Source organism: Chenopodium quinoa, unplaced genomic scaffold (genome assembly GCF_001683475.1).
Source record: "Chenopodium quinoa cultivar QQ74 unplaced genomic scaffold, ASM168347v1, whole genome shotgun sequence".
NCBI lineage: Eukaryota > Viridiplantae > Streptophyta > Magnoliopsida > Caryophyllales > Amaranthaceae > Chenopodium > Chenopodium quinoa.
In genome coordinates, this window is record NW_018743196.1 from 1,561,530 (window position 1) to 1,575,760 (window position 14,231).

Below are 14,231 nucleotides of genomic sequence, written 5' to 3' on the forward strand. Positions count from 1 at the left end.
GACCATGGTAAACATTTCAGCAATTTTTATTTCCGGGCGAAGAAAGTAAAAAATTTCAAAATTGAAGGCTATTCACGCTTTTTTTTAGAAATTTTAGAGGTTTTGGGGCCCGGTGTTGAAAAGATTTAAGATTTTAGGGGATACATATAACATATCGGGATCATATAATGCCGTTTTGAACCATATATGATCATTATATGTTGCCATAAATGTTTGTGGTAGTCTTGAGTAAATGAAATCGGCGCAAGTTGTAAACCGGTAAATTGGTCGTTTAAAGACAAATTGGATGGTTCCACCCACCCAATTGGACTCCCGGAGAATATTAGGGACCTTGGTAAACATTTCGGCAATTTTTATTTTCAGGTGAAAAAAAGTTTAAAAAATTCAAAAATTAAAGGCTAATATCCACACTTTTTGAGTCTTCGGATCACGGCGTCGAAAAGTCTTGAAATTCTAGGGACCTCGGGGTCATATAATGTCATTTGGAACCATATATGATTATTATTTGTTGTCATAAATGTTCGTGGTAGGCTTGAATTAATGAAATCTGTGTAAGTTGTAAATTGGTAAATTGGTCGTTTAAAGGTAAATTGGATGGTTCCACCCACCCAATTGGAAACTCGGGGGGTATTTGGGAGTTGGGACCATGATAAATATTTCGTCAATTTTTATATTCGGGGGAAAAAAGGTCAAAAATTTTCAAAATTAAAGGCTAATATCCACGCTTTTTGAGAAATTTTGAATGTTTCTGGGTCCGGTGTCGAAAAGCATTGAGATTTTAGGGGATACATTTCGGGGTCATATGATGCCGTTTGGATCCATATATGATCATTATTTGTTGTCATAAATGTTCATGGTAAGTTTGAATTAATGAAATCGGTGCAAGTTGTGAACCGGTAAATTGGTCGTTTAAAGGCAAATTGGATGGTTCCACACAGCCAATCGGACTCCCGGAGGATATTAGTGACATTGGTAAACATTTCGGCAATTTTTATTTCCGAGTGAAAAAAAGGTAAAAAAAATCCAAAATTAAAGGCTGCTATCCAGTTTTCTGAGAAATTTTGGAGGTTTCGGCCTTTTTAAGACGTATAAATCCCATGGTGGTCTTTAGTTAATGAGCAACTGAAAATTATAAATACCCAAAAGCGTCGCAATTCTTCTTCTTCGCTCTCTCTTTGGCACACTAAATTTTCCACCGTCGCACACCTCGCATCACCACCGTCAGCTTCCGCTCGGGAAGATCATCCAAACGACGCCTTCCTCACCTATAGCCGCCTAGGTACCACCAATTCTTCTCCCCTTTTCTTGACTATTTCTGGTTGTTATTTCTTGCATTGGCTTTAGAATTTAGAACAGCCCTTTTCGAAATTTTGAATTTTGATGATTTTTTGATTGATTCTAAGTGATTTAATTCAGTTTATTTGGGGAATTTGAGTTATTTAAAGTTGTGGTGAATGATCTTAGGGTTTAAGTGTATACAGTATACTGCATTATCTATTTGGCATGATTATAACATATCTTTGTGATACCCAATTGTAAATTGTAATGTAAAATTATTAGTGATTTAAGATTAATGATTATCTTCTAATTTGGGGTTATTTAAGTATAAATTTCTTGTTGTTTTTGAGTAATTGGGGTTCGGGTGAACTCATGTTGAGTATCCCAAAATAAGTCAGCTTTATTACCAGGCATAGTTGCACAATGAGTTTGATATGATTGGGTAAGATCATTTCTAGGTAATCTCAGTATGCTATATAATTGAGTGTTTGATGTATTGGGTTTTAGATGGGTTGAATAAATTGTGCTAGGTCTAATTTATCCTTTGAAAGTATATTTATGAGGTTTCCAATTAGTATATGAGGGAACCAAGGCTTATGAATTTCATGCTGTAATTGAGTAATTGGGTTTTGGTCAACTCGTATCTAGTATCCAATGCCAAGTCAGCTTATTATCAGGCGTGTTCCGACTTTGAGTAAGATTTGATTGGGTAAGATCAGTTTTAGCCTTTTAGGTAATGTCAGGATGCTATATAATTGAGTGTTTGATGGATTGGGTTTTAGATGGATCGATTCAATGGTGCTTGGTCTAATTTTACCCTTTCAATGTATGTTATCTTGTGGTTTCTCATCGATCTGAGGAATCCAAGGCTTATGCATATTCTCGGCTTTGCATATCTTTGTTATGAACTTGGACTCACTCAGCTACTATATGCATATCTTTGTTCTTAAACTTGGACTTTAGTAAATCATGCACATTACCAAAAGAGCCTTTTTTTTGTAATGACATCCATAGGGGCTAAATCGGCATTTTGTACAAGAATTTGGGTGAGATGTTTGTTTTAACAAGTCTGTATATCTGCTGTTTGTCTTAACAAGGGAAAAAAGAGAATTTTGGGCATTTGCAGCCTGATCTTAGCAAGAAGAGAGTGTAGAACTACTACGAAGAAATCATGAGTGGAGGAGGTGCAGGAGGTTCCTCCAAACAAAAAGTTGAATCTTCAAGTAAATCTGATACTTCTTTCAAGCGTAAGCGAGGTGTTTTCCAGAAAGAATGTGAGTATCTACACCATTTTTGCCCCCTCTTTTTTTTGTAAAAAGATTTGACAATAAATAATGGATATTTTCGTTGCAGTGCAGCACATGATGTATGGTTATGGAGATGATCAGAATGTGAGTTTCTTCTTTCTTCCCACTTTCAATTTTTACTTGTAGTTTTCTATTTCTTTTGAGTGATTGAGGTTTTTCTATCAACTTCTTGGTTCAAAAGTTTGTTTATGTTGGTGCCTTTAGTGGGTTAGCGTGATTTGACCTTTTGTAAATTGATTTTTGTTTCTTTTAATGTTTTAATAATTTTGCTTATTGACTGTTGTCTAATTATTGTTGGGTGTTGCTTTTGTGAATAAGAACCAAGCAAGTGTATTTAAATTCTTGTATCAAGAAGTGATTTCATTGGTGAGTTGTTGAAGTATGACTTTTGTTGAATTGCACTTTATGTTTCTTAGGAAGAATTTGGTTTTGTTTGATAAGTCTTAAAACTGCAAGGAGTACTTTTTGTTGAGTATGTGCTCCTGTTAGTCTATATCTTGTGGCAGGAAAGGGTTTTCTGTTGTTTCCCTGCTCCAATGAAATTGGCTTTCAATTTGGGTAAGTGTAGGGTAGTTGTTTTGCTCATGTAAGTGATATAACTTCACTAGTTCACTGTCGATCTAAGAGAGAAAGGGGATGTAAAGTGCTTGTCTTGTATAGCTTCCCAAACAAAATGGATGTTTATATATGCTTACAGAGAAGTCAACTAATGCTTTGCAAAATAAGAGTTTTCATGTTAATATATTCGTTTTTTTCTTGATTGATACCTTGGATGGGTGGGGGTTTATCTGTGTGGTCAACTGGAGATGTCTCATAAGAATGAAATCTCAAATACATATTGGAGAAGGCAAACGAGTGACAAATTGGTGAATTCCAGAAACTTTACTTTCCAGACCCTCTGCTTTATGGTGGTTTGGTTTTCCTTGTCTGCCCTTGGTAATGCTAACAAGTATGCATGATGAATCACTGATTTTTTATTTTTTTTATTTTAATGTTTATTTCAATGGTTTAGGCCTTAGAGAAGGGAGGTCATTATGGTCATTTTTGGAGGTTTAAAATGTGTCAATTGTTATGTTATCATAGCTAACTTGTTTACATCTATATTCATTTATTCAAGGTAGATAGATTGTATTTTTGCTATTTGTATCTTATTAAGATTGGGTGTTGTATATTCAGCAACTTCCGGAGTCTGTGGCCCTTGTCGAGGACATTGTTGTGGAGTATGTTACAGATCTTGTAAGTCCTAAATCTGCACTGAAAACTCAGTTTACTCTTCTTGTTCTCACCAGCTGTACGCTTTAGGCTCACAAGGCCCAAGATGTGGCTTCAAAGAGGGGGAGGCTGATGATAGAAGACTTTCTGTTTATCATTCGTAAGGTAAACTCTTAAAGACTTTACTGGTTATCTGTTTTGGATATTGCAGCTTATGGATTAAGTCGTGTAACATGTTAAAATTTCAGTATGATTTCGAAGGATCAAACTTAATGAATGTTATTGCTGTTTCCTTAAATTTTGTTTACTATTGGCAAGTAAACTAACTAAACCATCATCTTTTATCCAATCTGGCTTGATTTTAGAGACGATGTAGTGCTTTAGTGGTTTGTTTATAATTTGTAAATTCAGCTGGAAATATGGCATGTCTTGTACTATACTTATGAAATAGAAGGATATGCTGGCTGTCATTATAGATTTGTTGGTTTCATGATATGCTGTGATTGTTGCTGGCTATCTTGATTAGCTTCATGGTCTTTAAGGTCCCTGTTGTTCAATTGTAGGAAGATACTTGTAGTCGGTTGTTCTGCTCTTCTGTATGTCTGATGTTCGTTCATAGGATACTTAATCTGAGCCCCTTGGCTACTGGGCTTAACCAGTCCAAGCGGGTGGGTCATGGGCCAAATCTGTAAAGATTGGACCATGAACTGGCCCTGTCTGCTTGCTAGTTGCTTTATGGATCATTCCTGGTTCCCCACCTACCCCCAGTCCACCAAGTGAACCGGCCCACTGATTATATGTAATGACATCCGGCATGAATCTCAATAAATCTGCATGACATCCAGCATTGCCTATTGCATTGACGTTGTGTCGATTTGTCATTCAAGTTTGGTTCTAACATTGCCTGTATACCCTAATATCTTAGAATCAACTTGTCTTTAAAGGCTTAAACAGTTAAACCACATTGGTTAAACATGCTAATATGTGTTGCATAAGCCTGACTTTATATCTTTATTTTTTGAAAATCAGGACTACCCAAAATTGAATCGTGCCACAGAACTACTTGCTATGAACGAGGAGCTCAAACAAGCTAGGAAGGCTTTTGATATGGATGAAGAAAAGCTGGTTTCAGGTGACTGATGCACATGGCTCCCTGTTATGGATTTGAAAACTTCCAAAGCTTTATGACAGAAAGAAGAGTTGAGGATGGTTAGTAAAAACTGACAAATCGAAGCACACTCCGGAACAGAATGAATGAGCTTAATTACAAGTTACTTGTAAAACCAAGTCAGTTAACACTGCATTTGTAGATTTTAGTAATAACTGAGAAGGATGCTAAATACTGCAGGTTCATTTATTTAATCTATCTTATCTCTCATACTGTATTTACAGTGTAGACCTGGTGTCGATTTCATTATTTGTTATCCCTGGGACTTGGTATTGTTTGCCATTTGAGTATTCGAGCATTTGATGTAATTTCTAAGAATATCCAAGTCTTTTGGTAATTTGTTTACATGATCATGGCCTTTGCTTGTGGCATACTGGCATGGCTTTCATTAACCCGCCTTAAGCACAACCTATTTGAGCTCTAGGCCTATTGGCAAAAGATGTGGGCTTGCGCGGCCCATTATGTTCATATTTTTAAGTATTTGTTTGGTTGATATGGGAAACGGAGATTCTTAGAAAGCATGAGAAGTAGTTGACAATTGATCTCGCAACCTTCCTCAAGGTTGTGACTTGCGAGATCTAATCCTTACCACCGTATCAAATACTACTTGATACCAATTGACTATTTAGGTAATACTACTTGATACCAATTGACTATTTAGGTGGTCTATATTTACGTATATGACGTGTAAAATAGACCCAAATTACATGAGGAAATTATGCAAAAGGGATAAGAGGGATCTTGTACCTGCATTAACTCCTTTGTTGTTTAGCTGGGCACTACATATGAGACTCAAAATACAACTCAAGTTATATAACTCGTCAAAGTTGTAGCTTTGTTGTCTTACTCTCTAGAGTGTGTTTTCCGCGTATACTTCCTTAGTTTGAAACCCAGCTAAGCTTTGAATTTGGATGAGAAAATCTGAATGTGCATGTTTCAATGGGACAAAACAAATTATATCTAGTGTCTCCAACTTGGAGTTGGCTTTGCATTATTCATAGACAGTCTAAGTCTCTAAGACTTGTCACATGAAGTACATCGTATCGATTATCAATTAGACGATTACCTATTGCTGTATATTTTATAAATTATTGTCATATAATTTGAGATTTATGTTTCTAAGTGCACCTAATAATTTGTCGGTCTTTCTAAATTCGAGTTGAAAATTAGGAATTACTATAATAATTGGAATATGTGATGCAATCATGTGACTAATCCTAGGCCTTACAATTTTTGTTAACATTGGAGCATAGAAATTCACGTGCACAATTTGAAATTATTTGTATAAGTTCTTACGATTAGCAAATTTTTATTTTTAACCTCTAAGACGCAAAATAACAAAGTAATTCATAGGTATAGGATCAAAGAAACCTAGAGAATTATGAAATGGGTAAAACAAAGTCACAAGAAAAGAGCAAAACTAGTCATTTATCTTGTAAATCCTAGAATACTACAAATAATGTGTCATATGTTTGACCAAACCATGTAGAACTTTATAAGACTGTTCTCCAAGATACACCTGAAATAATGGGTAACCAAGTTGATAATATAGGACACCCAGAATAGTGAGCATGCCTTGTTGTATGGATAAGGTTACAATATACTCGTAAATGTAACAAAAGAGACCAAAAAACATGTTGAACAAGAGAATGTGTTCACCACTTTCTATTTTTTTGTCTCTCAGCAAAACCTAAGTTTTGGTTGGTCTCATATTCACTGAATTGTAGGTGTCCAATTTTCTCTGACGTGGAATTCTTTCAATAATCGTAATCTTAATCCGACCTCATAATAATCCGTTATCATAGATAACCTCGTCAAATAATATTTCATGTTTTTTTTCCGAAACCTCTTTGAAATTTAAAGATTCATTATTTTGGTTCATGGAATATTCATGTGATGCTATAACCATAAAATTTTATGTACTTCGTATAATATACCTTTTATTCATAAAATTATACAGAGTATGTGATTTACTATGATGGAAACATAGTTAGTTCTTGTCAAATTTCGTGAAATAATGTTGATATTGAGCCTTTTATTTGTGGTGCTAGAGGGCAACAACCATTTATTGATTTATAATGATGGATGAATATGAAATAAAAGGGACGTGTGAGAGAAAATTAGCCATTGGAAGGACTTCAAATAGCATAAAAGCACCAATTGCTTGTTTCACTCAACTTCAACTACTCTTTAAGAACTTGATTGCAAATAGTTCCAAAGAAGCTGTAATTTAGCAAAATATGACAAATTATAAATCAATGTAGCTTACAAAAATATCCAATTAAAGATTAGTCCATGATTATAATTTTCATAAAAGTCACTTTCATAATTTAACCGTAATCAAGGTGAAAACAATTTTGACTATGTGTTTAATGGGGCCTAATTGACATTAGTCTATCAAGACAACTCATAATCCTTGACAAGAGGCATTTTTTGATGTTTTAATTGTTCTAAGAGTTTTAAATTGACATTCCTATATCTATTCAAAAAAAAAAAAAAAAAAATTGACATTCCTATATTTGTCAATGCCTTACAAAACAAGCACAATTGTTCCGCGTGGATTATATAGATGAGTTTGAGTATGCACATACATAAACTCCGTATAAGCTTATTTGAAAATAAAGATTGATATAGAATTAGGAAATACTCCAATTTCTATCTCAATTTTTTGCTTATGTTTTGGTTTTTTCTATTTCACATGGAAGTTTAGACAAATTGTTTTTGGTTTATTACCGGTATTTGTTTGTATTTCTTTTGTAGAAAAAATAATGAAAAGTATTTATTATTACCAAAAAAAATAAAAATAAAATAAAAAATTGACATGAGGCTGACTATGATTATAATTGATCCCTATCCTATTTCTATATATGTAAATTGTAATCCCTTCAATTTTGATACATGGATTTTGGAAGCAACTAAGCAAGGGGGTCACCTATGGTCCCAACCCAATTATGCTGACTATTCATCATGGTTTTGCTTAGGCTTTTGGATAGGCTCTAAGTTGACCTTTTTTGCCATTTCATTTCCAACTCTTTACAATATCTCACCCTTTTCTTTTTTTTTTTCCATAAATATAATTATGCCGAAATTAATATTTAGTTGAGCTAATAATATAACGCATGTATTCCATTGATAAAATTGCAAGCAGATGTATCACTATTTGAGACAAATGTATAATTTACCGTTGTATTTGGTACTTAACAGATATACCATATAATATTTATGTAACTCCTTTTGCAAATATTTCTACAACACGTACACCATAGAGGATGAAAGAGCCATGTAAGAAGATAAAAATAAAAGTTACAATTTGAAATCGATCTCACTCATCATTGCACACAGAAACATTTAGCTAAGGTAGAAAGTAATTAAAAGGTTCATCGGTGAAAATTTTGACATGTAGTTTTTGTTACTATAAAACCCTTCTAAGGAAATCTTAGTGAAATTTCATGATTAACGTGCTTGAAAAAAACACCGTCCAAATCAACTAAAGTTGCTAATTATTGAAAGGAATTATATATGATCGTGATATTATTATAGGGACAGTTCATTTAAGACTAGCCATTCAATATAAATATAATTTTCAAAATATCAACAATTTCAAAATAGGAGTTCTATACTAATTAAACAATATAAATAATATCATATTTAGAATACTAATATCATAAATCAAAAGATAACAAAATATTACACCAAAAAAAAAAAAAAAATCATAACATTAAAAACTTTCAAGTATATGATTATGACATTTTGTATAATAATTTTAGTAAAATTTCACATGTTTATGACTACAGTTCCATATTTTTACAACAATTACATCTTAAGGAGGGAAATAAAAATAAAACTACAATAATATGTCGGTTTTCGACATTTTGTATTTAATCTAATGTGACAAGAATAACCTAATGCTCTTCACGGATGAAAAATCATGCAGAGCTTCTAAATCTCAATGAATAAAGAATTTCCCAACTAATTTTGGGAGCCACCTTATGTACATTTCATCCAAATGAATTATCAAACAGTTTTTACCAAATTAACTGTAATTAATCACACTATACGCGCCGATTAACAGCATTCTTGCAGGAAACAAGAGCACAACAAGCAAATGCATATGCTGTGATGCAACAAGCCTGCTAAACCGTTTCAACGACTCTCTCCCGGACTTGACAATCCCGGCAAACTTGAATTTGGCCTGACCTACATTGATCGGACCCAATGTGGTCCCCACGGTGATGCTTCTGTCGGCAACGTGTGGTGTCACAAGAGGCCACCACACCTGACGACGTCGCTCCCTCTTGGCCTTCCTGATGCGGCTGAGCTCTAGGCGGATCACACCCCTTACACACTTTAGGTAGGAGTTCATGTCATGATCTCTTTGGATAGTACCGTCATTTCCATATGCTGCGCGGTCACTTAAGATCTCGAGTGGGTGGGGTATGTTTAAGAACGCGTTCTTTGCAGCCCGAAGTTTCTTTTCTCCCTCGATGGCATCACCAACCTTGTAAGTTAGAAGGTATAGACCACTTCCTGGAGGAAGTAGGTCATGCTGCGGAGAGAACTTTTCATCCGGCTGTAAAACCAACATCTCCCCCATAGGTGCATAGAGTAGCTTCTGAAATGAAAATGGTCACATATGTCAACAAAACTTAGAATCGATCTAAACGCTACAAGTAGTTGCCTACGACTATTCCAAGTGATGTAACCGAATTCAAGCCATCAATACTTGGAACTCCCTTAGTCCCAAGAATACCATAATATTCTAAATTGACAAAAAAAATGAAATATAGTTTCACAATTTCTTTCGTCCCAAATTCAAGCAATCAATGTTTGATACTCCCTCAGTCCCAAAATATGGTAAAAGTTTTAATTTATAAAAGATGGGGGAATAATAAACACAAGAGACCTATTTCTTCAATATTCAGAACATTACTAGTCCTAGCAAGGTTTTGCAACAAAGCACATTCAGTTACTCAGTAATGAAGAATTTACCTGGTTATTCAGGCAAGGATGGTTGCGGAAGCTACCATTGACGGCCTTGAGTAGTTGTGCAGCAGCCCTAGGGTAATTGCAAGAGAAAGCTCGGGGCACAATGTCACGGTGCATCACAATAGCCTGAATATGATTCTTGGGCAACCCAAGCTTTCGGAGCAGCTTATCCCCTCCACACATAACACCAGGAGAGCCAAACGTGATGACAGGAAGAAGTGAGGCATATGGAACCTCACCTCGCATCAGCAGCATGAGATTAATGAGCAGTGACAAGCTTCCACCAAGTGAATGTCCTGTGAAGCGGAATTTGGCGCGACTGCCATGTGTTTTCATATAAGATTGAACCTCAGGCAGCATTTGCTGATACATGCCCTTTGCAGCTTCGTATATGCCTCTATGCACAAGCACATCTAGACCCTGTGAAAGACAACGGCATGATGCTTAATAATGGATTATTTTGCACAGAAAATTCATCAAGCACAAGTTATGCTAAATAAATCAAGATATAATATTGGAACAAGGAACAAGGGATGAAATCTCTCCCAACTGCGGAAATAAGCATTTACCTCAAATTGAACGGGTTCAAAGAGTAGATTAGCCTGCCAAGAAGCTAGCGTCTCAGACCCCTACACAAATACGATATTCAACAGTCATTATATAAGTATCACATTGCCACGAAGAGGAAATTAGAGCTGTAATGCACTGAGTTCAAAACAAATTAAGTTACCTGAATGACAAAAAATCTAGTGGCACTCTTATCATCATCACAAATGTACCACTCACACGGTGCAGAGCTTATTGAATTCAAATCATCAGCGACAGCCTGCTTAACTTCCTCTTTTGCAGCAACCACAGCAGTTACTGAGTCTGTGGTGGCCATTAGAGAAGCCATATCTGAGTTAATGTCTCGATTTTCATCGTTTCCACTATCTTTGTTCAATGAGTTGCCATCCGTTTTGTCCTTTGAGGACTGAGAAGAAAGCAAAGTTCTAGTCCGAGAATGCAAAAATGAAGCAGCAGAGGCAGCAACCTGAAAAGCAGCTAATTCTCTCACTCGAGATTCTTCTTTCTTTTGATCATCACTTTGCCCTGCCTCCTCTTGACAGTTGTCCTTGCTTTCAGCTTCACCAGACTGTTGCTTGGCTTCAGAATTGGCTAACTGTTCTTTCTTTTCAGCCTCAGCTAACAATTCCCTCTTTTCGATTGAAGAAGTTACATAACGTAGACTATAGCGCTTCAAAAGATTTCTCGGCTACATTGGGAAAACGATAGCATTTTAATTTCCATTGCATATATATTGATAATAAAGTGTCCGAAAAAAGAACATTTTCCGTGCATACAGGCCATCATAAGTTTTGTAACAGATATTTACTTCGAAAAAGATATGTATATTCCTTTGAAACCATTAACATACTTAAGGAAAATCAACCATTTTACTATTTATAATAATAAACCCAAATTAATACTTGGACCACAACACCAAAACAATGTTTTAGTGACAAAATCAGCTAAATTAGCTGACCTCAAACTAATTCCAATGCTCCAATTAAAGTCAATAATTGAATCTGTTGATAATATGATTCACATCCTAGAAGATATTTGAAGTATACATATATGATTGAATCAGGGAATATCTAATAAAGCGTCGACACCATTCGAATTACCAATTTGCCCTTAGCTTAATCCTAATTTCCCAATAGACCTAACAACTTGAAAGCAGTTGCAACTTTGCAAGTTGCAATCTACCAAACATTCCAGTTTCCTTCTTCCTAAACTTTCAAACAGACATAACAAATTTCAAATAGTTGCAACTTGCAGTCAACCAAATATTCCAGATCAGAACAACTTTTAATCTAAGAGCTTCCACCAGCAAAAACAGCTCAACAAATATAAAGTACAAGTTAAATGGATAATAATCAAGAAATTGACCCTTTCATCAAAACAAATTTTCATACTTAATTCCGGTAAGTTAGGTTACAGTCTTGAGACACGACGAACCTAATTGTTCTCGTGTACAACTCTTTTTTAAAATTAATTGTACAGTTGTAATAGTAAAAAGCTAAACAAAGTTACTGCGGAGTAGATAGTTTAACCTGACTATGCTATGCATAAACAAAAGAGGCAGGCAATCTTCTAAATCATCTATTTTCTGTTCAAATATATCATCTTTATCTGTGGTGTAAAGGGAGTCGCAAGGCAGTAATATAGACTGGATTTGATCCGAGGTCTAAAATACCATCCCAAACTGTGTAACCAATTATGCTAATTGACAATATGACAATATAACATCCACCTTTCAATAATAACATAATCGACCAGAAAACAATAATGTACTACCATTACCATTGAAAAAAAAAAATCATCAAAAATACCAAAAGATAATAAAAATAACAAAATTTCAAGATTAACATGCAAAATAAAATAGAAAATCATACCTTGATGCTAGGAATACAATAAGCCAAGCTCCCCAAATAAGACATTTGAGCATATAATTTAGCTTCACCCAAAGAAACCTTTTTTAACATCTTAGAAAATGAATTTCTATCAAATTCTACATTCTTTTCATCATCATCATCTTCATCACTATCACATGCTTTACACCCTTCATCCGAATTCGAACAAGAAGTGAAATTCCCATTTTGCCCTTCTTCCTCATTTTCTCTCTCCTCCACGTCATCCTTCCCTTGCTTCTCTGGAGAAGACCACAGAGACCTAACATGGAGGATCTTCAATACCCAATTACCATTTTGCCCCTCTAAATCAGAGGGCCCCACAACACCACCACTACTACTACTTCTACTACTGCTTCCCACAACATCTTCTTCCTCCATTAAAACGGCGTCGTCCAAGGCAACACCTTTAGACCTCTGTTTTCTCTCGCCTCCAAAAAACAGAGATTTAAAAGGGTAATTAAAAGCTGCAAACTTTGAAGACGAAGATGAAGACGACGCCGTTTTATCGACTGATATTGCATTCGTCGCCGCCGTCGGTGACCGTCCGACGGAAGAAATTGATGGGCTGGGCCGAAACCCATCAAGCCCATTATTCAATGTGATTGTTGAGCCCAACCCATGAAGCCCAGATCTCACACAAAGACTATCCATTAAAGTTTCAATCTTTTCTTCACAACTTTTCTGGGTTTTTCAGTTATTTAGTTTTTATTTTGTTTCTGTTGATAAATAAATTAAAAAATAGATCAAACTTTTTTGATTTGTTGAATAATTTATAGGTGGAAAAATATAAGACGAAGAAGAAGAAGGAAGAGAGAGAAAATTCAGGGAAAACGCGAAAAGGGCAGGTGGCTGAATTTGGTGCAAATACGTGTGATTTAATCTTTGTGTGTATGATTTTTTATGAGAGAGAAAAAGGAAGAAGAAGAAAAAAGAAGGAGAAGTTTAAGAAATTTTGGGTAACCAAACAAAATAAAATGTACAAATACTTTACCTATCTAGTTGGGAAAATCTGTTAAATGCCCTTTTCTACGTTACCCATGTTTTTTTTTTGAATTTTTATTTTTAAAAATTGGTAAATTAAAAAAATACAAGTTTTAAAAAGTGACAGAGTTCTAATGAAAGAAAAGGTCATTTGTGAATGGAGATATTTTTGTTTGCTTGTGTGTGTGATTCGTGTATTGTGAAATACAGAGTACTCTCTAATAAGATGTTTCATCTACATTAAAATTAAAGGTGATCGACATTAGCCCGGCCCGGTTTGGGCACGAGAAATTGTGTTAAGGCCCGGAAGGCCTTAACACAATTTCTCGTGCCCAAACCCGTAAAAGAAGTAGCGGGTTTGTCGGACCAAGACGGGCTTTTTTGGGCCGAATTCAGGCTTTTTAACTAAAAATGCATTTTTAATGCTTATCCAAACCTACCCTATCTTCGGGCCGGGCCAATGTTGATCACCTCTAATCAAAATGATTTTTTTTTTTATACAAGTACCAAATTATGGTATATATATATATATATATATATATATATACTCTTTTTATTTTTAAATATTTGTTCCACTTTTCTTTTGCGGCTGTTTTAAATATTTATTCATTTGTCTTATTTAAAAACCCAATTCAATTATATTTTATCACCTTTAGATTCTTTTTTTTTTTTTTCAATTTACCTTCCACTAACCCCACTACCTCTACACTGTTTTATTACAATATCTAATTTCTTCTAAAACTCCGCACATAAAAATTGAGCAAGTATATAAAATACGGAGTAATAAAGTAAGAAAAAGAGGAAACATAATACATGGCGTATATGTATATGACATAGAGAAGA

The 14,231-nt window shown here is 34.9% G+C and overlaps 2 protein-coding genes across 2 annotated transcripts; one reads left to right on the forward strand and one right to left on the reverse strand.

Moving 5' to 3' along the window:
* Positions 1-1,126: 1,126 nt before the first annotated feature.
* LOC110733069 (transcription initiation factor TFIID subunit 13-like) lies at positions 1,127-5,310 on the forward strand. Its single transcript, XM_021913089.1, has 6 exons — positions 1,127-1,279; positions 2,376-2,552; positions 2,632-2,669; positions 3,762-3,821; positions 3,888-3,962; positions 4,827-5,310. Exons 2-6 carry the CDS (start codon positions 2,450-2,452, stop codon positions 4,935-4,937), a joined length of 387 nt encoding a protein of 128 aa, XP_021768781.1. The 5' UTR covers positions 1,127-1,279; positions 2,376-2,449; the 3' UTR covers positions 4,938-5,310.
* Positions 5,311-8,702: 3,392 nt separating this feature from the next.
* LOC110733070 lies at positions 8,703-13,504 on the reverse strand. Its single transcript, XM_021913090.1, has 5 exons — positions 12,390-13,504; positions 10,682-11,206; positions 10,521-10,580; positions 9,955-10,371; positions 8,703-9,577 (listed from the first exon to the last, which is right to left on the reverse strand). Exons 1-5 carry the CDS (start codon positions 13,056-13,058, stop codon positions 8,999-9,001), a joined length of 2,250 nt encoding a protein of 749 aa, XP_021768782.1. The 5' UTR covers positions 13,059-13,504; the 3' UTR covers positions 8,703-8,998.
* Positions 13,505-14,231: the final 727 nt, after the last annotated feature.